Source organism: Calypte anna, chromosome 7 (genome assembly GCF_003957555.1).
Source record: "Calypte anna isolate BGI_N300 chromosome 7, bCalAnn1_v1.p, whole genome shotgun sequence".
NCBI lineage: Eukaryota > Metazoa > Chordata > Aves > Apodiformes > Trochilidae > Calypte > Calypte anna.
The window spans coordinates 26,007,600-26,035,170 of record NC_044253.1 but is presented as its reverse complement, the minus strand read 5'-3'; the positions used below and the strand labels follow the sequence as shown (position 1 = coordinate 26,035,170).

The 27,571-nt window shown below is 43.7% G+C and overlaps 1 protein-coding gene across 17 annotated transcripts in view; it reads right to left on the bottom strand.

Moving 5' to 3' along the window:
* The window catches only part of HDAC4 (histone deacetylase 4), a 259,775-nt gene extending 253,202 nt beyond the window's left edge, over positions 1-6,573 (bottom strand). For 11 of the 17 annotated variants that reach the window (XM_030453788.1, XM_030453798.1, XM_030453799.1 and 8 more), the window contains exon 1: positions 5,700-5,781. Coding sequence is in view for 1 of the 17 variants with exons in the window: in XM_030453795.1 (XP_030309655.1) it covers positions 5,700-5,715 (16 nt within the window). In the remaining 16 variants the exon portion in view is untranslated. Of the gene's footprint in view, positions 1-5,699; positions 5,782-6,232; positions 6,323-6,418 lie in introns of those variants that run through there. The other 6 variants (XM_030453803.1, XM_030453800.1, XM_030453789.1 and 3 more) reach the window with 6 other exon arrangements.
* Positions 6,574-27,571: the final 20,998 nt, after the last annotated feature.

Sequence of the window (27,571 nt, the reverse complement as noted above, 5' to 3'; positions counted from 1 at the left end):
CATGACCACAAGTCAATACACATTCTTCTGCACTAGTAGATGGCAGTTTAAGGCAGATTGTAATCAAACTTTTCTGAGGTAACAGCCTATGGAAAAACATGAAGGAAAAAAAAGATTAAGTTGATCAAGACGTGTTTAGTAATAGATGCCACGAAAAATAGCATGATTTTTTTATAGAGGAAGGCCAAGCTGTAATTTCTTGCAAAGGAAAAAACCAGAAGCTTTTCAAGATTTTTTAGTCTTTTCCTCATTGTTTCATTTTCAGCATCATTATATAATCTGTGTGTTCCTGCTTCTCTAACCCCTTATTTTACCTTTTTCTTCCACCCCCCAACAAACAATTTATTCTAAATTTTCTAAGGCATCTCCTTTAATATAGAAAAAAATACAGCCTGTATTTGTCTCTTCTCCTCTCAGTTTAAACTGCCCAAGTGTTTCTGTCAAAGAAGCATTGCCCAAATGTGCTTGCAATTCAAGCAGTCCTAGCAATGACAAGCATCACTTAATGAATCATCTGTTATATGCTGCCTTATCAACACGGTCCATAAAGGGCCCGATTCAGTTTTCTGCAAAACTCCATGAATGTGCAAGTGGCATTAATCACTAAATCGATGTGAGGAGTTCCCTCATCCAAGGAATCAAGTATAGACACAATACATACTAAAAGACAATCAAAATCAAATCAGAATGCTGACTCATTTCCTCCCTCATGATACACAGTTAATTTTACTTTAATTTTTTAGAAGACCATTTACTACCCCTTTCACTAAGCAACAATATTGCCACAATTCTAATTTTTAAAACAGACAGCTTTAGTCTATTTGCTGTTTCTCTGCTTAAACAATTTGAGACAAAAGCAGATAACTTTATGGGGTTTTTTTCCCCACACACATCCACACCAGACCTCTGAGATCAGCAAGCAAGCTGAGGAGAACCAGACTCCTTCCATTGCTTTGGAGCATTGGTATGCTATGACCTGGGGAACCTGGAAGGAAAGGTAAAAGGAGAACAGAAACTACCCATTAGGGAAGTGAACTCAGTATTAAAAAGCAATTTTGAAATCAGTGACAAGACACGTCCTGTCAGTTTCTCTGTTCCATAAAACACACTTTCACAAAAGCACAAACTCAAAAGGATTCCAGTGGGAGCCTGATAAAGTATAAATCAAACAGCAGGCAACGTAAACTTGGTAGCACTATTGGAAAAGTTTACAGAAAGGTAATAGGATAACTGCAAGCAAGCTATAGGTGAACTGGAGGAGCAAAAAAGTATAGATGACACCATCAAAGAAGCCAGCAAGAATAGTTAAGGATATATGGAAAATATTTAATGAATGTCATTACCAGTGTCCAAATGACACTCAATTCAATTAATATTTATTTGTGGTTTGTAACAAGCTTTGCCATTTGGAACAGGCTATCACAGCTACAGTTCAGCAGAAAAACTATTCTGGTAGTATTACTGTGTTTACTCAACCACAGATGCATGACAAGTAAAAATATAGTTCCAAGGGTTTGGGGTTTTATATTATACCTATATATATATATACACACACAATGCCAAGGGGTATTTATTTCCAGTAAATACAAATACACACAGTGCCAAGGAGTTCAATACAACCACTTCTTTTAACTCGAAAAAGACACCAAAGAAATGTTTTAACCCCAAGATTAAGTTGTCACAGCTGGGTAGAGAGTATTCAGGGTTTCTAAACCCTGAAGAGAACATCCTTTCAGCACACACTTACACCACCTAACCCAGGGAGCTGCATGCTATCCTTGAAAATACATGAGGACAACTTGTCACTGTGACCTTACAAAGGTACAGGACAGCATACAGGCATTAGAGGAATGTTTCAAGCAATCAGAAGTACCCAAGACTGTAGTCTTTCAGTGGAGCATGCCCAATACTCAGCTGATCACCAACAAACGCCCCACATTAAATTGTCAGTTTGGCCTCCTTAAGGCAAGACTGCACAACAAGTTTCAGGAGACACTCTACATAGCAATTCCTTTTAGCACAAGCTATTTGATCAGCACATTTGTGAGCAACCCATTGTAAAGAAACTTGCCTCATCTCAGCCCTTCAAGATGAAAGAAATCTGGCCTAGAATATCTGATCCTATCACATAGTATGTATTTGGTGGCAAATGTTTGTCTCAACACTGTTTCATACATGTCTGGGCACGTTCATATTCACAAAGTCTATAGCTTGCTCAGATTTGATACCTACAAATAGTCCCAGAGGGCAAGTTTGGGGCACTGCACCAAGTTTCTGAATCACAGATACACCTTAAAATGGCTTGAAAAAATCGATTCTCCAGAAAGCACAAGGCCATTTCAAAGAAAGATTAAGAGGGCAATCTAATCTAAAACCATGGACTTTTACTCAATTTTAACCTTTAACAAGTCCTACTCCTCACCTTTGCAGTTCAACATGTGATTTGGGGTTGAAGACTGAGATCAATTCCATCTTTTCAGCCAGCAGTCTATTAACAGCCAGATCCTGTGTTTCCACCTCTGCCCACAGCAGGAGGCCAAATAAAAAACAAGCCCTCACCATGGGAGCAGAAAGTCACACTTGCCCAAGATGCTGCTTTTCAGGGATGTGCAAGCCACAAGGCAGGCAAGCTATCTGCTCACCATGAAAGCAGAAAGACCAGACAGGTTGGACAGAGCCTCTTTCCAAAACCACCCATAAGGTATCACAGGTCCATGGGACCTGCTAACCTTTTCCAATCCAGATACTCCAAGGGCTTGGGAGGCAGCCTGGAGTTCAAGCCCTTGAGGATCTGAGCAAAATACATTTTTTCAAGACAACCCACTGCAGTGTGCATCTAGCTAAGTATCTCTTGTATCCTCTTGTTACTAGGTAACTTCTGAAGAAGTTCAGCAACCTGCAGGTGTCTGCAAAAACACCGCCGATACTTAAAAAAATAAAAAGCAACCTTATTTTACATACATTGTTTTTCTCTTTTCTGCATTAAATGGGACCCTGCATATGAAACATGAGCACAGGAAAGCAGAAAGTTGCACCTTGAACAATAAAAACATTAACATAAGTAATAAACTGCTTTCTCTGGTTTGTTTTTTTTTGCTGGTAAGTCTCTATCAAAAGCAAACTACCTTCTGCTATGGAGTTCATCTGCATCGCACATCAGGACCTTGGTGTCCCAAAGCTGCTGTCTCCTATCCCAGGGCTGAAGGATTCTCCCTGAGCTTCAAGAACTTCTTCACTGCTTTCTCTTGGACCACAGTGTTGGTACCTTACATTTGCCAATTACCATTTACTCTAGCCTAGCCTGTTGCAGACTGCAAGACACAATCACAGACTGCTCAACAAATATTTCCTCCCAAAGGAATAAAATTTTTCTTTCTACACATATGCTTTTCCTTCATGCCTCTATGCCACGAAGTAAACAACAAACACCTCTGGTATTCTGAGATCATTTTCAAATGTATTTTCTTATCTGTCCACTTTCTAAAGCCAAGTCCTGAAGCAAAACAAAAAAAAGTTACAGGATGGCAAAGTTTAAAATATAAAGATTTAATTTTTTTAAAATTCTGTTCACAGAACACACCCCCCCCCCAAGTTCAGACAACCAAAGGCTTATTATCAGCAATGGAAATCTGTCAGATGTGCATGCTAAAGCATGCCATCCAAATACAAACCAAAGTCTATAATCCTGGAAAGCTGTGTATTGCAGGGTTGGCTTTATACAAAAATCTGCAATTGCTAAAACTTACTCTTTCTAACTGGGTGGCATTTTACATTTCCAAATGTAATTGAGTGAACATGTTGCCATGGTTACAGTAGGATTCTGCAATAACTTTGTTGCCTTGTAACTGCTGTATATTTGTATACAAGCAGCTGAGCTTTCTTAATTCAATGCCCTCTTAACTCTTTCAGTGAAGCAGGGAAAGGACAGCAACAGCTTTTAGGCTGAAAACCTACAGCAGCGGTGGAAACATCAGAATTCATTAAAACTCAGTTCAGTGACAGACCACATTAGAGCAAAAGAAATAAAGAAAAAATAAAAAAGAAACCTTGCCAAGAACCAGATTACATAATAAACTTCAGAGCTCCTTAGTTTTTAAAAATGTAGCCATTTAAAAAAGTACAATTCAGATAATTAACTCCAGGTAGCTTTTGGCAACAGCCAAAAGCTCTTTGACAAGAGCAAATACAGGACAAGTCCTACTTACTGACAGCACAAAATAGCAGTAAATCAAAATGCAGTGGAAAGGAGATTATTCACTCAGCAGTGAAATCACTGTAGCACAGAGGGCAAAATACTACTTGCACCATCTCTGGAGTCTCAGATTAGCATTATGAAGACACCAGAATCCAGCTGTTGGAAACTAGCACAAAATAAAGCTACCAGGATCCCCATGGTAAAAAGGAATGCAGAACACCATTGAGCACCTACACCCTGCTCCCCAACCCTATCCCAGATTTACAAGCGATTTTCACATCCCGAATCCACCCACACCTTTCCAACACACATCCCACTTCTTGGGAACATTTTTAGACCTGTAATCCAGCCTGGAATATCAAGCAAGCAGTTAGCATGAAATCCACTCTTATGGCCAGAAAACAAGCAGTTGCAGCGACAAGCTTAATTTATGCAAATCTTCCGAAGCTGGATATGACAAGCAAAAAGGCAACCAAAAAGAAAAGCCAAACCCTTCAACTACCACGAAATGCGTGCACAAAACAATTACGCAAGTGTTTTTAATAAAGGGCAGGTTTACTTCCCTTAAAATGGTCCGCAGCGCCGAGCTATAATGTCAAATAATTGTTATGTAAATACCTTTGCGTGCTTAAGATGTCATGCTGCGTTCGCCACGCCGCAAACACTCAAACGATAACATTTTAAGGAGCCGAGGGACTGCACAGCAGCATCTTTCCTGATAAATTCCTGCAGCAAAACCCACACACAACCGCTCGGCAACACCTCCTTTCCCCGCGCTCCTCCGAACGCTCTATAAGCTCTTTTTTCAGGTTTGTTTTTTTTTTTTTCCGGTTAACTGATCCTTGAACAAACAGAGACTTCACGTTTCGGGGGAGAGGGGAGGGCACACGCACTTTATTCTCTGCCGGCTCCCCAAAATGCCCCTTCTGGGGAGAGAAGCCGCAGCCGGCGGCTGAGGACGGAGCCCTCGGACCTGTCATTTCCCCTCGCAGCCCCACATTATTACCTCAGGACTTCCAAAAAGCGCCGCGATGCTGAGGAGAATACCCCTTGTTTTCTCCTCCTAGTTTTTAAAAAATAAATAAATAAAAAACACACAAAAAACGTTTTTAGCCTTTTTTTTTTTTTTTTTTTTTTTTTTCAAGGGTGCTGCTGCGCCGGGGGCCCGAGAGACCTCCCTGGCCCAGCCCGGGAGCCACTGCCCGGTCAGGCAGCCCCGGGCCGGTCGTAAGGCGCGTTCCAACGGGGCCGCGGGCGGAGTCGGCCCCGAAAGAAACTTTTCCCAAGTCCCGCGTTATTCCCGGGGCGGGGAGAAGGAGGGGAGGGAAGAACCGACCCCGGGCCGCGGCCCGCTCGGCGCCCGCAGGGCCCCGCCGCGGGCGTCGCCCCCGCCGCAGGGCCACCGCACCCGCCGGGGCCACCGCCCGCGACTCGCCTCCGCCCCCGGGCCCACGCCCTCGTCACAACCCGGGCCCTGGGCCCGGCCGCCGCCCGCGGCACTCACCCACCGCCGCCCGCATCGCTCCCCGCCGAGCCCCGCGCAGCACCGAGGCGGCGGCGCCGCTGGCCGGGGGAGGGGCGGAGCCGCGGCCGTTCGGGATGGGAGGGACAGGGCGGGGCCAGCGCGGGAGGGGGCGGGGCTTGCGGCAGCGCCGGCGCCACCCGCCCCATTCACAAAAAACGCGAGCGGTGAGGGGGGCGGGAAGGGGGGGGGCCCTTCCCGTCACGCCCCCCTCTGCTCTGCCCCGCCCCTCCCGCCGCTCCGCTGCGCCCATGCCGAGTGGTAGCGGGCGGTGGCTCCGCCCCACCCAGCGTGACCGCCCAATCAGCGCGCAGAAAGAGCCGCCGAGTGGATCAAACGCGCCCGCCACAGCCTCACGGCCGTTCCCGATTGGCGGGGGGAGCTGCCCATCACCTGCCCCACTACCACCGCCACCACCGCCACCGTCGCCCCCCCTCCCTCGCCCCCCCGCCTCCCTCCCGCATTCCCCCCCTTTCCACCCCCCCCTCCCTCTCGAGCCCTCCGCGCTTCACAACCGGAGCACAGCGGCGGAACGGGCGCGCGACGCCGACACCTCTAAGTTCCGGGCGGAGGCCTCCTCGCCGCGATGGCAAAGCCGGCGGGCAGAAAAGCGCGCGGCCCCCCCCGACGGACGGCGGCGTGGCCGTCGGAGCGCCGCGGCGGGAGGCGGGGAGGGAGGCGGCGGGGCGGCGCGTACTGACCTGGGCGGTGGCGGCGGCGGGCGAGGCGGGGAGGGGGGGGTAAGGGAAGGGGGACGGCGATGGCCCCGGCGCGGACACCGCGGCGCGCGCGCCACTAACGGACTCAGCCCGTGACGGGATCGGCCATCTTGGAATTTTTAGATGGAGAGTCACGTGGTGCGACCATTTTTCCTACCGACCAATCAGGAAGCGCGGTTTATTTATAGCCGCAGCTCCCTCTCTTTCTCCCCCCCGCTCCCCCCCCCCTCCTCCTCCCATCCCGACGAGGGGAAGGGAACCAATCAGGCCCCGCCCTCAGCCCCTGGCCCCGCCCCTTGGCGCGCGGCCCGTCACCTAGGCGACGGCGCGTGCCAGGGCCTCAGGCCGGTGTCGGCCATGGCGGCTGCGGGAGCCCGGAGCCGCTTTGGGGTCTCCCGGTTCGGCTGCCTCCCGGGGTAGGCCGCGTCTCCTCAGCCTCGGGCTCGGTCCTTTCAGCCTCGGAAGCCCAGGCACACCGAGTCCCCTCGGTCGCCGATGGTTGGGCACTGCACCCCCGTCTCACCCTGGGCGGGTATCAGCGAACGGCTGGAGCGGAGCCAAGGCTGCTATGGAGAGTTGGCTCAGCACCATCCTTTCCCATCTGGTGACTTTGTCCTCACCTCAAAAACAAACTCCGTGTGTCTAAGGACCAGCATGGAGTGAAGAGCCCTCCATGTGGTGTCAGTCATGCAAGTGGGACAACTCTTCTTTTCCCCTCTCTCCCAGTCCCACAGCTGCCTACAGTTTCCTCCGCAGTTTCATTCATGTCTCCCAGGAGGTGGGTACGGGATGGAAGGAAAAACTGAAATCTACATTAATCTGGCAGTGAGAAACATGAGGTGGATGACAGAAGTAGCAGAGAGGTGACTGTCATCATGCATTCCTTTGGAGTTGTAACAAGGAAAGATGTGCATAATTTGCCTTATTTTCTTGGGTAGTTTGACATCTCTGGAACTATGGATTTTTTTTTGTTTCTCAGACTAGTAGTGGAGATTGATTAACCAGAACCAGCATTGAAAATGCAAGCCAGAGTATATGTAGTGTTTTAATAGACTATCAAACTGGTTTTGTCAGTTTTCTGCATCCCAGATCCCACTCCTGAATCGTGCTTTTCTTTTATCCATCAAGCATTTTCTGTAAAAACTGTCTGCTGAGCACACTGCTTTTAAAACAGCTGAAAGAAGATTTTAAAAATGGAAAGGGCAGAGCATAATTCAAATTTTTTAAAAAATATTTGCCTGGATTACAAAGAGGGGAAAGAAAAAAAACAAAAATTGCTCAGCGTACTTACCTCAACCCATGTTTTCCTAGAAACCAATTAACTTGACTTTCCTGTTTTCTAAAGAATTACCCTATTGAACTGTCAAGCCTCCTCTAGCTGCAGAATTTTTGTTGGCCAGGTCCATGCTTTTGTTGGTTTACCTTTGGCTAAGACAATACCTGAAACTAAGTAGTCATGCTGCAAACATTGCATATCATGAGAAGCAAATGTTTGCAATATCTGTGTTAGCTGAGCCAGGGGATGCTCTGACAGGAAAGTCCTGCCCAAAACACGTTAGGGAACCATCTCGGGCTCACTGAGGGTTGTGTCAGTGGCAATGGAAATCCCAAGTCTCAAATGCCATAACATCAAATCTTGTTACCCCTTTTTTTTCTTCTTTTGTTTTTTGTTTTTTGTGATGGCTGCTTGCCTTGGCCACCACAGTAGTCCTAGAAAGAGGACAATTTCAGCTCCATTCCACCTGAGGTGAAGGTGACCTGCACAGCAGGGTTCACACCTCTCCTCTCCCACCCAAGCACGGTTTGCAGAGGGTTCCTCTGCTTCACGTACGTGGAGCCCTTGGCTCGCACAGAGTTAAAGGAGTTCATGGTCCAAGGCTGGGCACAGTGGCCTTGCTTTCACACCCCTTGCAGCAGTCAGAGCCCTGGTAGCTCCTGAAATACACGTGGGACTTCCCACTTAGCTTTCAAGGAGTTTCTTAACATCCTTGAGTAGGACAATATGAAACATAACACTGCTGTTTGCAGGCAGCCATCCCAGCACACTTCTGGTGGTTCTGATTAATTGACTCTTGCTAAATTGTTTTTAAACATCCAGATTTTCCTTAAAGAAAAATGAACTCCTGCAGTTCAGCCATCTGGATTTACATAAGTTCTAGGCCCTGATGGGAACTGCTAATGACTTTGTCCCTCCCTTAAAATTTACATCATATAGATGGTTGTATAAAAACACTGCACAAAAGACTGAAAGTTTTTGGGGTTTTTTTTTGAGATGCTTAGCAACTACAAGGGCAACCCATCTAAAAATCCCTGCCACAGCTGCCCCCATGGTGGTTGGGTTTTTTTCCATGCTGCGAGCAACATACTCAGGCCTTTGGCAGAAGTCAGAATAACTCTTGACAGTTCTGTCAGCAATACATCCCATTAACTTAAGCTTTCTAATCTTACTTTATTTTTATTTATTACTGTCAACTTATACCAAATATTACATTTTTATTATTTCTAGCTTTAGCATACAGGCAGCATGGCCTGCTTTGTTGAAGGCCTACAGTTTTGGAGTGTTGTCCCTGTAATATGCACCTAAGAACACAGCTGGCATGAAAAGTGCCACTTCTGCAATGAGCTGAAGCCCTTTTTGTTTCATTTTTAGCTTATACTGGCTTGTGGGCTTGTTTGGTTGTTGTTCTTTGGTCAGTGAGGTTTTAGGTTTCCCTGTATGGTTGTTCTGCTATCTTTATTCAGGGCCAGTTTGTTTCCTCCCATGTATGTGTGTATAAATAAGCTTCTGAATTATTTTTAAGTGGCAAGAGACCTATGGGTGTAAGTGCTTTAGGAGCAGAAGTTTACTAATGCCAACTGTGTAGCTGACAAGGTGGTATTTTAAAAAGTTCCTCCCTGGATCTAATGATAGATGGTCAGCAGTAAGACCACCAGCCAGGTGGCTGTCAGCCCTCTTTTGTGGCTTCTCATTTCTGGTACAGCTGGAAGACAGTTTGCTCACCAACGTGGGTTACAAACAACATTTTGCCCAAGTGGTCATTGCAGCTTCTGAATGTCATGGAGGTGAGAGCTCCCCTACCCGTGTCCCCTCACAGCACCAGTTGCCTCCAATGCTTTCTGCCTAGCTGAATTAGTTTAAAAAGAGGAAACAAGGGAAGAAAATCATGCTTCAAAAGTTGCCATGGAGTATAAGTTTTATCTTCAAAATTTGATTGATGCAGTACTAGTGATTGTGGGTGTGAATACGTGTAGCTATTAATATCCAGTCTAGGCTAACCTGTGCATAATGATAGAAAATTAAACTATGTCATTGTTCATGAAATTAGAGCTCAGATATTTGCAAGAAAAAATATTCTTCCTATATGTTAAATCCAACTGTATATACCACATTCTCTTTGTACTGAAATTTCATCTGAAAAGTTTACTTAAAAGCCATTTGAAGTAAAAATAAAAATAAAAAATTGGCAGAGCTAATTCATAAAGACTTAAATAAACTGCAATTACAGAACTTGCCGCCTACCTCCACCTCATATTTAGCTGAACTTGACTCCTTGTTTGTCAGAAATTGTTCCATTTTTTTATGTTCCCAAGCAGGAAACAGCCATCACAACACTCCAGCTAATTTCCCTCTCTAGTCACACGGATCTGATGAAAGTAAAATAGAGTTCCTCAGCTTTCTGCTCCAATCCTGCCTCTCCCACCACCTCCCTGGCCAAGAAAAAAAGAGTACCAAGATAGGAAGAAAGCCAGCAGGAACTTCCTCTAGAGCCCAGCCACTGAAGACCAAGTGCCAGTGCCACTTGCTTCTTCAGAGAGGGCCAAGCCTGGATGCATGTTTCTACCTGGCAATTGCTTTCATTTTATTACCCTGATCACTCAGTTGCCATCGTTGCTTTCCCTTGGTATTTCTCTCCTGCCAGCCCCCCTGCTTTGCTTTATCTCCCACTCCCATCTGTTCTGCACCCTTCCTACATCATACTTATTTACTCTTCTCTGCCATCAAAAAAAAACACCTCAACAACCCAACCAGACTTGAGAGACAGCTGTAATGGAACACAGAATGGTAAATTTACATTACCCCACTCCTGCATTTCCCTCTGACATATCTTTTTTGGGTTTTTTTCCTGGAGAATTTTGCTTTGGCTGTGACGCCTCCTTGTATCTTTGTACAATAGTCTTGTAGAGAGACTTTTCCTTTTTGCTGTGCTACAAAGTCTGTCATCTATGCAGAGCAGTCCTGTCTAGCTTAACATGAGCTGTAAAGGAGAACAAGGTGTTTCTCCTCCACTTCAGGGAGTGCCTGTTGAGGCTGAAGAACTCTGTGTTTGGCTGCAGAAGCTATTTTTCCAGCTTGCCTGCAAACCTAACACTTCATCAAGTCTTCATCACTCAAGGACTGAAAAGCTTAAATACTGAAATGCTAAGAGCTACCCTCTGAGAGTTACTGCTGTTGTCTTGCACAAACTCAAGTCCTTGTCCCCCACTTGGGAAAAACAAGTTCAAAGTAAAGGTCACAACGTAACATTTTTTCTCCTCTTTACATTTAAGCTTTTAAAAAAACCTTTCATCATATGTGCTGTTTCTCAATTTGCACTCCTGATTTCAGTGATATTAAATACAACACAGTGACACTGAGCACAAGAACTAGTGGCAGTAGCTTAGAGAACCACACAACCTGAAGTTCTTCCTTCCCATGCTGGAGCTTTGATGGAGGTTCTGAGTGACACAGCTGGAAACTCACAAGGAGGTGCTGGCTGCAGAGATGTCAGAGAGCTCAGCTCCACCATTCTCCCCCACCCAAATTACACCTGGAAGTAGCCATCCTTGATAGCAAGGGCAACCATTTTCTTCTTGGAGCTGCAGGAAGGAAATGCACTTTGAAAAGTAAATCTAAGGAAGCCAGAAGCTTGAAAAATAGAAAACTTACTGAAAATCCTGAAATGTCTGTGTGTAGTGAAATGAGGCAACCAGGTGCCACTAATTGCCACATATTGCGAGCTGAGCCTGTGAGTTTGAGCCTCACCTTTTATTGGCCCCCTGGTCCTGCTCATGCACAGTGGGGGCTCACCCTAATCAGGCACAGGTGGGTTTAACACAAGCTCACACCCACTACCTGGCAATTAGTGGCACCTGGTTGCCTCATTTCACTACATCTGTGTATGAAGACTCCAAAGAAAGATAAATGGGATTGTTATGGCAGTAATTTTGCCCTAAATACAGTATACTTTTTAAGTATTTCTTAGCCAAAATTCACTATGAACATTTTTTGATGGATTTTATAAGCTCCATATTTATTTAGCAGTCACAGCTGTGCTCTCAACTATATGATACAGAGAAAAAATGTTTCTACAGCCATTACAAACCCATGACCTAAAGTTCTTAAAGTGTTGTCATCCCCCTTGATTAAACTGAAGGGTTGGGAGTACAAAAAAGTTGGGAGTACAAAAAGACTTTTTCCCCTTAGATGTCTTTTTGGTGCAGTCAATTTTAGTGGTGCACTAGAGCTTAAATTTAGAAATAAAATTAATATAGAATCTTTGCAAGCTGAATCTATTACAGTTGTTGGGTACACTTCATATACCAGTGATTTTCTGATTCTTAATTAAAAAAAAAAAAAGGAAAATATCTGTTATTTGAGTCCCTGAATTTTCATCCATGGCAAGCATGTGTCTCTATAGTGGGAACCTTGGAGGGAATATTGATTCATTTTTCTATTCTGTCTCTTTCAACCAGAGGGGGAAAAAAGAAAAAAAAAGCATTCTTCATGATACAGGGTGAAAAACAATTAAAATCTAAATAAATGTAGGGGTAAAATGACAAAAATAAACAAGTTGGTTTTCAATAAAAAATATTTTCAGTCTGGCCCCCAGTGTTGGTTTTAAGAGAAGATATTGACTTCCAGCTGAATGATGAGTAGAATATTTTTCTACTGAAATATTGATAGTAGATTACACTAAACCACAAACTCCCTCCATAAAGCCCATCATTTCTAATCCTAATGGTGTTTTCTTTCCCTTGGATGCCTACTACATTCATGATATGATGGCTTTATTCTATCTGAGGGAAAAACTTTTTACCATGCAGCTAAATTAACTTGTCAAAAGACTTCAAACTTCGGAAGCTTTTACAGCTCAATTCAGAGCTATTATTCAAGATTGAATGAGAAGGCTGTGGACTGTAAAAGCTGGCAGGAAAAAAAAAATTCACAAGCATTCAGAAGTTGAATGGAATACTTACTTTTTGTTCAGGTTGTGTGTGTTTCATTGAGCTGTCTCAGAATAGTTCGATTTTGCCTATAACCCCCTCATTCTGCAGTGAAAGGCAGAATGCTGCTTTTTGCAGCTCGTGAAGCTCTGACCCAGTGCATGCTCTTTCACACACACTTGGTTATATTTAGTTTGTGCCAAGCTAAGTATGTGTCAACCAGCTCTCCAAAAATGTGGGGAGCACAAAAGAGAAGGGCTAGCCATTAAATTGGGGCAGAGCAAGAACACAATTAAACTTATTTTTGTCCTTTTCTTTTAAAAAGAGATCAGAGACTATCTCACAGTCAGCTATAGCTTTCTCATACAAATAAAGATGCCTGGCTTCAGGAGCAGCAACTGCCTCCGAGGAGAAGGAACTTCCCAATTTTCCATACAAGTAGCAGCTGGCAAAGCTTATACTCGATGCCATTCTTTTCACAGCTCCAGTCTACTTTGGGACAAAGCTCAAATAAAAAGCCAAACCAGCAATTCCACCTCCAGGAAGGGAACCCAGGGCTTGTAGACTGTGGAATCCATGGGCAAGAGTGCAAATAGATTCCCAGGTAAAGGATGTGGTAAAATGGGAGTGGCCTGAATTCTGCATTTTCTCTATGCAGCTGTAGCTGGTCTGCAGAGCATGCTGAGCACAGGAGTAACTCTTAAACACATCTTGTCATCAAGGCCTGCAAGGAGGTTCCACTGTTCACCTGGCGCCCACAACTCTCTCATTCAAAAGCTGAATTAGAGACACTCTCCTTTTTTTAAAGATGCCTACAGTTTACAGCATTTTCAAGTGTTCAGAGCATGCACCCATGAAATGAGGGATCCAGTTTCCCTTTGCTCTTCTGTCTGGCAGGTTCTCCTCCCAAAAAGACTGTGGTACCAATGGCATAGGATAACATCCCCCCAGCTGTGAAGGCGGCCACTGAGCAGAAAGGAGTGCAGGATTCCCAAGATGAGGGAGCAGGCATGATAAGTTCCTTAGCCATTGGGCTGTAGAGGAAGGTGGAGAAACCTTTAGGTTCTGGAACATTGGCTAAGCTTAGGCTGACCAGCAATGCAGCACCAAGATGTTTTGAGACTTTGCACTCCAGAAGCTAAGCTCTGAGGAGTGCTCAATATCTGCCTTCATAATAAGGTAGCAACCTAGTGCAGCTAGGGAAACAACATCTTTGAAAGTAAATTGCAAAATGAAAGCTAACTATGTTACTGCTTTGGTCTTTTAAGTGCCTTGGTCCCTGTATCTGTAAAATAGGAATATTATTGTTTCACTTCCTAAGAATAAGATAAGGATAAATGCACTGAGATTTCTTACCTTTGGCGACCTGCAGATACAAAGGGGGCAGATAAAAAAAAACCCAACCAAACAACAAACCATCTCTGAGCACTTTTGTGATCACACAGAAAAAGGAAAACTTTAGCAAACTACTAAAGTTGCTGATGGCTTCTGCTTGTTGTAGCTCTATTCCATTACAAACAAAAAACAACTCAAATATCTGTCATAGATGTACAAGATTAGTAAACAGATTCTTTGTTGTCTTCTCTACAGCCATGTGTTGACAGCACAGCTTAGTTCTCTCTGCTTGTTGGAGGTGGGCACTCAGCATCAATGCTGACAAACATGCTTCAGTCAAAAGGGAAGAGGGTTTCTTATGCACACGGAAGCCAAGACCAATCCAGATACAAAGTACCTCAGTAGTGCCCATGGGCAGGACTTTGATGGTGCTCAGGCATAAATCATGTTTTGTCAGACAAGGCATTTTTTTACCAAGGTCCAGAATAGAAGATGATCTCAGTTGTAAGCATTTAAGACTAAAAGGAGAAACTGATAGATGATGTGTGGAGGACAAAACTGTAGGCACCTTAAAGATTCCAAATTTCTTCCTTTCCTATTTGATTTTTCTAAGTTTTATTTGTTTTCATATGGGTCACAGCTTTCTTATTTAGAAGCCATGCATTTCCTGAATGTGTCTATCTATAAAAAGGTTTGGGCAGCTGTTTTGCACTTGGCAAAAGCTCAGTCATCTTGTTTTCCCTTCCCTACGACAAAACCAAAACCACAGCTAGTTTTGGATTTGAACCCACTAGGAAGTACTAAAAGACCTCAAATCTGCACTCTACTTATAGAGGAGCAATCACCATGATGTATCAGCTTTCCATGTCAAACCTTCCTATTATATGACCAATAAAGAAGGAGTAAAAAGACAGGTGCAAGGAGGAGGACACACAAACAGAAATGTCAACTGGGTATATTCAGAAAGCAGAGTAGAGCATTAGGATATAATACAGCAAGGAGCAAGATCCCTTCTTGGTGAATATACCTAAATCTGTTCACATAATCTAGACAGCTTCAGAAAGGTAAAGTCTGAAGCTCCCACCAGGAAGGATGTATGTGCATATATGGGCCTTCTGCTGAAACATTTAATCTACAGATCATTCCTGTAGCACCAGTTCAGCTCTTTATGCAGAGACACAGAGGCATCTAAAGAGGGAAAACACTCACTTAGATCATTATCTCTCCTCTTTAAGATTTTTTTCCAAATGCTTGTTCATTACTCGTTGTAGATTAAAACCTGTGTCAGTTCTGAGCACTTTCTCCAACTTCTTAAAAAGCATCACAGCAGATCAAGATGTACCACAGAAGTATCAAGATGTGCCACAGAAGTGCAAGTGTCCAGAATAGCAACAGTGAAATGTGCTTGTAAAAAATTTTATCAAAATCATGACAGGAATGTCTTGGAAGTCTGAAGAGTTATACTCAGACCCTGTTTAGCTCTACTAAATAACAGGGTGGGACTTCTGAATCTAGCACTCCAGTTTGCTTTTGTTGTTTAATAGATAAGACATGAGTATTCACTAAAAAAAAAATTAAAATAGAACTATGGTGAGAGGTCAGAAATGTCAAAACCTCTGCAGCCCTAGATGTGGCTGTGTATCTGTCCATGAAACATGGGCAAAAAGGAGTGTTATTTCCCTCTTCCAGAATCACCAGACAAGACCAGGACTGTAAAAGAACAGGAGGTCCCTCTAGCTTTCTTCCAGAAAAAAACCCAAAACAAACAATGAAGAAAAAAAGCAGACTTTATGTTCTGAAGGAACCCCATGGTGTCATGGACTAGATTCAAGGAAAGGACTGAATGGGATAGACTAGAAACTAAAACTGATGAGTTGTTTCAAAAAGCTGCCAGGCAATGGAGACCAACCCAGAGATGGAATGTAAGTAATTGAGACATAGACAATAATATCTGTACTGCATAATAGGTACCATATATTTTCCTTTTTGGAGGAGTTTGCAATAGGTACCTCTAGAGCTGATGTTGCAGTGGGGCACGTCTGTAAGTTCTGGCACAAGTGGCTTACATTGCTCACACTGACATCCAAAGGTACTCTGGCATCCAAAGAGACAAGACACCCAGATCTTGATTAATCCTTATCAGGAGCTTCCTATCATGTTAGCAGGTGGCCTGTTGGATGTTAAAGACTCAATTACAAACACAGATAGGAACTTTTCAGACATCACACATTAGCAGCCTAATACAGAAAACCTTTAGGAAAGCAACCGGACTTGCTGGGAAGTGAGAGTTTGATAAATAAATACACTGCTCTGCCTTGTACTGGAATGAGGGCAGGGCATGTTCTGGCTCATGCATATTGAGATGCAAGATGCTGTGGTCATATGGTAAGGAGTGTAGTGGACCAAAATCAGGCTGTGCTTCTATACAAGCAAGGAAAAGAGAGAAAGTGCTAGAGCTTTTTTTTATTATTTTTTTCCTGCTCATCACTAACACTTTTGGATAAGGCAAGCAGGCATGAAGGAGTTGTTAGAGTATGGCAGGGGAGGACTGGCTGAGACATGTTGCTTGGTTTCATAGTGTCTTCTGAACCCTGCAGACTCTGACTGCTTATCTCCAGCACCAACGCACAAGAGTACTTTTTGTCATCTTGCTTTTGGTAAACCCAGACAAGTGTTTCAGGGGAGATTACTTGTTAAATTATCCACAGTGCCACAGATGTTAGGCTGTTTGTTTTGGTCGTATTTTTCAAAAAACAGTTTCTCCAGCAAACATCTTAACAGCTGTGTCTGAGAAAACTCACGGGTATAATCATTATCCTCTTCCTGATTGTCACAGATTTTCCACTGAGCTTTGGCCTAGATGCTGGTGCTCTACAGTCAAAGATAAAATGTAAATGTATATTCTCAATGTAACAAAGGCACAAGAAGAACTTCCAGGTCACAAACCTAATGGAATTACAATTCTTAGACTACAGGAAGGAGCAGTGTCTTACACAGGAACATACATATACTTTGGGCATGATCGTATCACTGCAGACCCATTTCTTCCATGTATTTCTATATTGATCTTACCACAGACTGAGGACTTTGGAAGGTGCCATCATGAAAGAAGTTTTCGGAAGATCTCTGACATATTTCAGAATTTCCAGAAGCATTTACAGGTTTGGGTGCCTCACTTACTGGCAGCTCTGCTAAATAAGGCCCTAAATGTCTACAAATGGTCTCTGAAGTCTCAGTTCAAAGATATGGCCTGAGGTCTCTCCTCATGCAGAAATCATATGGTCAGACCTGGAAAATACTTTAAAAGCACAGGCAACCTTAGCCTTTATTATGCAACTGTACGAGGCACAGCTGCACATCTTTGGCAGAATAAATACTTGCAGCTCTTCTACCATATTTGATTTTGCAAAGCAACTTACCCACCAAAATTAATTTTGCTGGTAGCAAATGCAGCACTCGTGCAAGACGCAAAGCCAAGAGGTTTTGGCATTGGATTTCTCTTTGTACAAGCAGCAGCCCCTTATGGAGAAAAGCAGGCTCCCTCCCACTCTCTTGCCAGCCCTTCTCAGCAGCAGCCTTGAAGATTTAATCCTAAAATTGCAGGGCTGTTCAGTGCCCTTCTCTGTCAATTCAATCACTGGTCTGTCTGCTCCAGCTTTCAGGGTGGATGCCAAGTGAAGTGGTAGTTACTGTGATGCACACACCTGACCACCAGGAACTGGAACAAGACCACCAACTTATTTCACATCAGTTATGAATAACCACTTGGAGGTTTGCAGCTTTTCATCACTACCAGCCTGGACAGGATTCAAACCAGCAACCTCAAGTAAAAATGATCCTTTCTCAATTACCCAGCTCCTGCTACATCCCACCTTCTATATGTTTTAATGAGAGGAGCTGGGTAGCCTCCTGTTACAGAATGGCAGCCTCACAGTTGGTTTTAAAGAAGCATTTTTGCTTTTCTGGACTTGAGCCCAAAATTCCACTTGGAGTAACTCACATTCATGTCAGCAGAACACCACCAGCCAAATAAAAAGTTCTTTTTTTTCCCCCCTCTTTAATTAAACTGTTATTCTCTCAAATCAAATGCAAGCATTATCATCACTCCAAAGTAAGAAACATCATGGGTGAATGTTGCCAGTGAAATTTAAAATCAGCTTGAAATAGCTTCACTTTTAGCAGAAAGGAACTTCTTTCTCTGGATGTATCCTAACCCAGCCAACTGTTAAGGTTGAAATAGGGCAGGTTTCTAGACTATTGAGTGCAGAAGACATTTTCTCTCTGTTTTCCTCCTGCCTTTCCTCCTGCCTTGATTCTCTGTTCTTGGTTTAACACTTCACATCTTGGAGAGGGAGGGAGGATGACTATGCCAAAATCATACCCCTTTGATACAACTGCTCAATTCATTACCAGGTTTGGTGGCAAAACCACTTCTGCCCTGTCACTGCTGAGCAGGTTTGCTAACACAGCTCTGCAGGTAGTGGTGTTTCTACCATTAGTTGTACACACAAAGTCCAAACACCAGAGGAGCTGCACTTATACCCAGCCCTGATGCCTTGATAGTCCTTAGCCCTTACCAAAACTACCCTTGTTACAACACTTACTGATTTCTTTCCAGCCTGCACGGAAGCTCTGTTTTTTAAAGACAGTAATGTACAGAAATGCTGGGTAATGACAAATGATAGAGTTAAAAAACAGAGTGGAAGTACAGATCAGCTACTCATTAACTGACTTCAGATGATACCAGCTTGCTGCTGTTTTGGTTTTTTATCACAGCTCTGCCGGGGAATCTTTTATTTGCTTAGTAAAGTTTTCACATGCAATATGTTGTTGCTGTTTTGTTTTGTTTCTCAAATCCCTTACCTATATATTTATTATAGATGGATATTATACCCTCACAGTAAAGAAACACTGAAAAGTAGTTGTTAACTTCTCAGAGCTGACTGAATAAGACCATAAATACAAGGGTACTGAAATGACAACAATAAAGGGATCTCTACTTTGAACAATAAATATGAACTGGAGCTGTGTTTTGGATTCTTGTGCATGCTCGAGCTAATAGGTATTCAGCTTGTGTGGGCCACTGACATTTAAATAAACACATGTGCAGTCCAAGGGGGTTGGCTACAGAGCTTCTTGTCAATTGAATCCAGCCATCCAGCCTGGGAATGCTAATAGAGCAGTTCAGGGTTGCAGACATTCCATGCTGGGCTAGCCCTTGGTGGTATCTCTACTGAAGCCATGAGCCATACTCCATGGGAAAAAAAAAAAGACAAAAAACCCAAAACCAAAATAAAAAAACAATGGGGATGGGGAGGCATTTGAAAACCCCCTAAACACGTGGCTTCAAAGAGATGCTGAAAATATGTCAACCATAACAGTGTTCCTACACTGTAATGGGACAAAAAAGTAAGCACTTTTTAAACAGAGCCATTATTTGATTCTTTGCAAAGCAAGGCTGCAGAGTACATTCATGTAAACCCATTACTGATATGAAAAGAACAGGTACCTGGGCTACAGGACCCAGAAGGATCCCGTGACAACAGTTTTCTCCAGCACACGAGCTCCTGAGATGATGTCTGCATGAGAACACAGGTTTGCTTACTGTGGAGTAAGCTTGATCACATTGCTGGAAAGGAGAACTAATGCTCTAAGTCTTTGTGTTTACCTGTTCTATCAAACCAGTCAGTAGCCCTAGGAATCAAAAATTATTTGGCAGCCTCACACACACTGAGCCCCTACAGGCACAATATGGATTCTCAGCACCTCACTCACAAATAGGAGGAAGATTAGGAAGGGTCCCAAGCTCTTTTTGCATAGTCCACATAATCCAGAGGTGATACTGTAAATGTTCATAGCACACCATAAATTCTCCCTCACTGCTGTAGCAAGCAGTTTCCTCCTTCTCATCACCAGTGCACACTGGTGCAGGTGAGGTATAACCCAGGAATAAGATAACATGAACTCCAGGGTTGTCACCCTCTGACAAAAGGAAGTGGCCAGTTAAAAACTAAAAATAAAAATTAAAAACAAAACAAGAGCAAAAAAACCCAACTAAACAAAAGTAACAACAAAAATAGAATCCAAAAAGGAATTAATTGAGCTCCTTATCAAAGAGGAAAGCAGTAGGTAAGTAGGTAATTAAAAAACTAGGATGAAAAAACATGCTTTTGGTAGCTGGAATCAAGCCTCCTGGGGAAACCTTTGTGGGCATCAATGCATATGTAAGTAGGGGCAATTTAGTTGATACTAAATTATACTCTGGTTTCTCTAACCCCCCCTCACCAGGGCCTCCCAGAAAATTAATCTCCCCTGGGATTAGAAGAAAGGTTCTCAGCTGAATTCAGAACTGGTAGAAAATAGGAAGGGACAAGTAAGAATAAATGGTTACTTTTCACAGACAAGGGAATCCCAATGGAATCTCACAGCAATTGGTGATGTGACCTGGGTTGTTTTCTGAGCTAAAAGGAAAAGGGGCACAGGAGCAGTTTGCACTGGATAAAGGGGAAAAAAGTTACAGATAGTAGCAGATATCAGTGTTGTCTATGAAGAGCCACAGGAGGACATGGGAATAAAGCAGAGTACCAGGTGCTGACAAATAAGCATCAGCACAAAACCAAACTGACCTCACCATTAGTTACTAGTACTCAGAAAGAGAGAATCCAAATCAACAAAAACACCAATTCGTTACCAAAGACTGAGAATAGAACTAAACAGGCTGTAAGGAATTGCCAGTAATTGGCTTTAGAAATCCCTCCCCTGAGGTTCTAGTTTACATCTGGCCAGTTACTTTTTTGCCTGAAAAAGAAGTGACTTCGGAGTGTCAGTCACCTTTTCCATCAAATGAGGACGTGTGTGGTGGTGGTGAATACATTGTCACTCTTTCTAAGAGCACAAGAGCAGTGTTTGATGCACATTCTTAAAGTGATGCAGGTTAAAAACCAAAGCCAAAGAGCTTTTTCATGCAGATCATAGACTTCCCTATCACTGACAGTTGTGGAAGCCAGAAAAGTGAGCATGCTCCAAAGGCAGTCAGCCAAAATAATGGAAGATAAGCTCTACAAAAAGGTCTGGGAAACATAAAAATAGAGAAAACTCTCCTGTAAGCTATTAAGCTGCAGCTTGCTGGGAGGGTTTGCTGGAGCCAATGTAATGTCTGCTTTTATGGTTCTTCCCTGAAGTGTCCACTACCAGCCAGTGTCAGAGATAGTGGGCAAAGCTTGCTGAGCCCTCGCTCTTCCTCTGTACAGCTGCTCTTGTGTTTCACAGATTAATTTTGGATCCAGATATAATTTGTACAGAAAGGGAAACACTGAAAGAAGTCTGGGAGAGAATGTCTAGCATGCGTTCCTAATGGAGCCAATGCTTTCGAAACAGTTCTGCTAAATATAGTTTCCAAAAACCACTGAAGTTAGTAGGAATTAGGCATGGATGTAACTTCTAAAGCATGCCACAGGGGTAGGAAAAAGGAAGACTGGGAGTAAGAGGAATTTTTCCCACATCCACCTTCTTGATGAGGGACAATCAGAGACAGGACCTCATGTGTGAAATGTCAGGAGAACAGACTATATAGATAAAACAAACAATAATCCCTGGAATAAATTAATTATTAGTAAATTCATTTATTCCTTGTAAACGAAATTAAATAGTTGAACTGCCCATCAAGCTTGTCATCCTAAGATGCCTTAGTACATGCTCTTAAATTTTGCATTGAGAAAAGGAGGGCATATGGATGTATAAGGATGAAGCCACAGGGTATCAGCATTAATACTGTGAGAGCCTCACCAAGCTGTGGTGGTTCTGTGTTTGATTCACCAAGCAGATGGATAAGGGAGGCAGTTGCTCTGATCTTGGATTTGCCAAAATGTTTCCAGTGTTCTGGACATTTGAGATGCCGTAGGTTAAGAAGGAAAGGTTGTTTCACAGTTTAGAAGTAATAAAAAGCAAGAAAGGACAGGCAAGCAGAAGGTAGAACCCTAACATTAGCTGAGGCTGGAGATCCAGAATTAACCAGAGTATTTCAGTATGTGCTGGCCTCTGCTCTCATGGGAGCTGAGTGGCAGAGCCACCATCACACTGGTGCCCACAGCTGTGCAGCCTCTTCCCTGGTGGCATCTGCTGATCTCCCAGTGATTCCATGGAAGCCCTGGCTCTCCTTCCTTGCCAAGACACGAGATCCTGCAGCCATGTCTGCCACCAGTACTTACGTGTGATGAAAGACATCACAAAGTGCCACCACGCCTGTCTGACCCAGGGGTAGATGGATGCATAGCTAAGGCTGAGAGATGGACCTGCCTGGTCTAATTGATCCAGTTAGAAAATCCAAGAGCTTTGTTTGGGTGGAGCTGGGTGTTTAACCATGCCTGAAGGCTAGAAAGCTAGCAGTGCTGCTGCAAGCACAACACAGAGAAAGAAAAAGTAGTTTGTCTTAGGGTACAGTGTCTGGAAAAGCACTCTTGAGTTCTGCAAAACTAGTGGATGGAAGAGGATGCTGCATTTATTTGCAAAAAAATATACCCTAACTCCACTGAACACAGTCCTGACTTCACTTCTCTCCTCAAAACCAAACCTGCAATGAGATACAGCTGTGTAGAAATACATTGTGCTCACTGAGGTCAGTGGAAAAATTCCTGTTGATGTCAACAGATTTGACACAGCCCTCAAGAGAATACATAAAATACATTTAGATCCGATCACAACATTTAACACAGGGGTAGTTGAAAGTGCTTGGAGTACCCAGCATAATTCCCAACATAGCTAGCATGTGGGCAAAAGCATTCCCAAGCATCCTAGTCCTGCCCCAGTACTGCCCTCCTTAGGTGTAGGATCCCATTGGGTTCTGGGTTTCTTTAAGGGGTGAGCATCACCTTGCTGGAGAGGACAGGAAACTTGCTGGGGGATGCAGGTAGAAAATCCAGCCCCAAACCCTTACACAATGTCCACTGGGAAGCACCATAAGAGGTGCCAAATCCAAGAGAGGGTAATATATGTCAACACCTGCCTAAAAGCAACAGAATTGAGACCACCAAGTCATTTTGCAAAGACTGCTAAATATTTACTCTGATTTCCATCCCCCAGCAAGTGAGGCTCAGATGTCATATTGATTGGGTGCAATGTAAGAAGCTTGACAGACAGAAACTGTGAGGAGCAATCTGGAAAACCTGGGGAGGGGAAGCTGGGCTCCACAGAACAGCAAGTATTTTTCAAGACCACCAAATGCAAGTGGCTGCATGTAGGAACAAGAGCTCACATTGCAACCTGAGGACAAGGGACTGCTTTCATTGGGGACTGCACAGGAACCTGCAGGAACAGAGGGGGAGCTCATTTCAGTACTTGGATACACACATGGCAGAAAATCAGCAGAACATTTTGGCAAGACTCTGGCTGAAGGAGTGTAGAAAGCACATCTGGAAAACAGCTATTCAGGGAAGAGGCACAGATCTCAGCTGAAGCCTGGAAAACCTGCCCTGAAATCCAAGGTGGAAATCTCATCTCATTTTGGGCTGGAGAGATGGTTTGGCCAGTCCATAACAACTTAAATTTGGAAGAGCAGGACAACAGATCTCTAGCAAAAGAGCTCTCCTGAATTTAGGAGAAGCAGGCTGAGGAACCCACTGGCTTAAGCACAGTGGGACTTGCTCTCTGGACTAGCAGGGAAACGCTCATGTGCTAACAAGAAGAATTACTGAAACAACCCTGCCATGCAGCAGAGTCCCCCAAGCCACTGGCACATGAGTCTGTGAGTCCAGAAGAGATACTTCCCTAAAAAAGACAGTTCCAAAGGGAACCCTCAGGAAACACGCTCTTAAAAATGTCTTCTTTGAGCATCACAGCAACACCAGCTTTCTGTACCAAGATCAGATTTTCTACCCTTAGATTTTCACATGCTCAACAGTATGAAGTTCCAGAGTCACTGTATTGTTTTCTTCCCATGTTTTAGTAGGCAATCTAATTTCTTCATTTGTCTGCAGTTACCAGAGAGCTGAATTTCTTTCAGTTATTAAGAGGAATATTTCCTTCAAGAACTGAAGATAACCACATGCTAAAAAAAATAATTTTTATTCACTGAGAAGCTGTTCTGTGATATTATGTTAATATATTCTATATATTTGGTGATCTATGCTATGCCCTATATGACTTGTGCTATGGAGCATTATGTAGGAACGTTTACACTCAGCTAAGTTATTTCTAACAAGAAACTGCGGTTATGCATCATAGGACTATTTTAATTTGTGATGGACAAGTGATACCATTACCCTACAACCCAAACTAACCCAATGTTTTGTTCTGATGGACCAGTTGCTGTTATCAGGGAACTCTGTGATTCCCTGCTTGCAGCCCGAGATGCTACTGTGCAAAGCATGGGATCCAAGAAATGACAAGAAAACAACACTGTTCAGCCTTTAGAGAGCTGACTCTTCTCATCTTCAATGAGGTAGCAAAGCAAATTTAATTCAAATCAAAATTACTTCAAATAGTGGCTGCAGCACATGTGTGGCTGCTCAGTAATTGTGCTGGGGAGAAGAAGGGCTTGAGAATTTGGGTCCAGGAACCATCTATGGGACTGTGGCAAAACCAAGAAGCTGCAAGACTTGGCTGAAATGCAGTGTTTGGTGGCAGATGACTGAAAGCTGGTCCTGACACCATCCCCTGAACAATACTCTGGAGCAGCTGATACCAACTTATGGATGGGCAGGGTCTGGAATCATGCCTCTAGCCCGGTCACACCACAAGCTCTTTCTCATAGCAAGTCACCCACCTGGGTGATCCCCTCAGTGCTGGTTATCTCTCTGGAAAATAATCATTGCATGGTTTGGATTGGAAGGGACCTTTAAACATCATCTAGTCCAACACCCCTGCAGTGAGCAGAGCCATCCCCACCAAGATCAATCAGAACCCCATCCAACCTGACCTTGAATGTTCCAGGAATGTGTCTTTTACTATCTCTCTGGGCAACCTGTGTGTTCTACCACCCTCAGCATAAAAGATGCCTTCCTAATCTAGATGTCTACCTAGTCTAAATCTCTCCTGTTTCAGTTTACAACCATCACCCCTTGTCCTATCACTATAGGCACTGCTAAAAACTGTCCCCATTTTCCTAATAGGCCCTCTTTAAGTATGGAAAGGCTGCAAGGTCTCACTGGAGTCTTCTCCAGGCTGAACAACCCCAATTCTCTCAGCCTGGTCTCATAGGAGAGGTACTTCCCCCCTCCATCAGATCATTTTTGTCATAATCCACCAATTCAGCAGTGCTGCAGCAATCACAGTTGTTACAAGAGCCAGGTCATGAGCTATGAGGCAGGGAAGCCTTTTTAGAAGCTGAAAGATGCAGAGCAGCATCTTCACTTCCCTCTCTGTTAATTTATTTCTCCATTTTTAAAGATGGATTCTCTTGTGATTCAGTCCTTGACAGTACAGTGCTTTCAGTACAAAACCAGACTCTTTCACTGGTCCCAACTGGCATGACTGAAAAACAGCCTTTCTCATGCAAGTTAATTATAGGAGAAAGCTGTTGTCTGTTTAAGTCCTTAGGCAACCTACTCAAGAAGCCCAGCCACAGGAGTCCCGTGTGCAGTCAGTCTTGCTTTAGAAGTTGATAAGAATAAGAGAGAGATAAATCAGGGAACGCACAGGGGAATGTTGTCCTTGCTGCTCAGCTGAGCTGTTAAGCCCTTAGCCAGCAGCCCTTAATATTTCTTTCCAGAGCCTGTGGCCAGAAACACTTGTGATCTTAAAAGATCAGTGCCTACATCACTTAACTCTGACAACATCCTTGCTCCTCACTGAGTGTGTGCCACCAACACACACCAGACACTCCTAACTTGGTTCCTTGAGGTCCTTTTGCACCCTGAATTTTCAGGCACTTGTAGGTTTAAGATTCCCTCTTTCTAGGTTGCCAAAGCAGAGGTGAATCCTAATCTGCAGATTCTCAAAACTGCTGGCGTGTGATTCTTTTATTACTGGGTACCTGCTGAGAGCTGCCTGCGTTGATATTTTCCTGACAGCAGAATACTTCATATGCTGTTATTATCTGAAACCACTTGGAAAAATAACATATACAGAAAGCTGAGATTAAGACATCCTGAAGGCAGAAGCTGCCATCAACAATGCTGACATTTCAGGGTGCAACCTAAGCCACCCTTCATGGTTAGACAACCTGTGCTGGTTTAAAACACATTCAATTAATCACCTCACTGATAGTCAGAGTGCAGTTTAACAGGTAACAGTGTGTTTTATAAACAGCACAACCAGCATCTTTAGCACCACCCAGGCTGCATAATGCTTTTGTTTTTAATGTGCTCACTGTTTTTTACTGTCACTTCTCAGCTTGTTACATGAGTTATAATCATAACTTTGTTGTTTTCAAATACAATTTGCATTGAGCCTAATTTAATTTCTCTTCCTCTGACCTGCTGGGTAGTCTTTCCCAGTTCTGATAATGTCCTTAAATAATCCCACTATTCCACAGTGAAGAAGACAGCTGCTTCACTGGTAGCCAGCAATTTTCTACTGGTTCACAGGACAGGAGGGCCTTAGAAAGACAAAGGTCAGTGCAAGCTAAACCGTGTGTTAAAAAGGTAATGGAAATGGTGCTGGGTTTTTTCCCCCACTGTTTATAGTGCTTCCAAAATACTCAAACATTTTTTCTCCTTTTGTGCTCTCCCATGTAGCAAACATTAATCCTTCCCTTCCCCACCTAGCCCCTTGCCGTGAGCAGAGATGAAATAAACAGCTGGACAACTCCTGCCAAGAGCAATTTCACCTCCCAGCAGTGCCAAAAACACTGTTGTCTGCATCCTGGCATCAGCCATTGCAGCACAGCCTCAGGAATAAGATTTGCACAGCCAGCAATAGAAAGAACTTGGCTTTTTGTATGTCCAACCAAAATAATGGCTATTTAAAAATATCCTTGGCAAGGGAATGGTAGAGAGCGCCTTAAAATATACATCAGACTACTTAAAATCTGCAGGGACTCAGTGAGACATCAGAGGAAAGCAGTTTAACACTGCAGACAGCAAAGAGGGTCATTGTTATAACTACATGGAAAGAGAAGAAACATTCCAACATCAGCACAAGTGGTTCCCACACACCCTCAGAAATACCATTTTGTCTGGAGAGTTGTTCAGGGTTGTTGCTGTGAGGAGCAGGCAGCATAGCACAGGTTGTCTTGGCAGGGACCAGGAGGTGCCCCAGTCACATACTGAGCTTTAGGGTACTCTCCCCTGCAAGAATGTGCCAGCTCCAGGGCCTGCAAAAACACACTGCATTAGGAGGTTGTAGGCTGTTTAGTTTGGAGCAAGAGAAACTGGTAGCAGAAAGGCTCTTGCATGAAAAAGCATGACCTTTCTGCTCAGGTTCAGCTTGTGGGAAGCTTGCAGGAACTGCCTCTTTCATGGACCCTCTAGCAAAAAGCAGAATATTTCAGAGGACTCATCTGAAATCCCCTGGCTGCAACACCAGCAGCATCTGCAGCTTCACCTGTTCTGCTGCATTTTACAAATCTGGAACAATCTTCTTCTATCACATTACTGACAGGGAGCCTGACAGTGAGGATGTGTGCTTCTTAAAATAAATCAGCCCAAAGAACATTGAGCC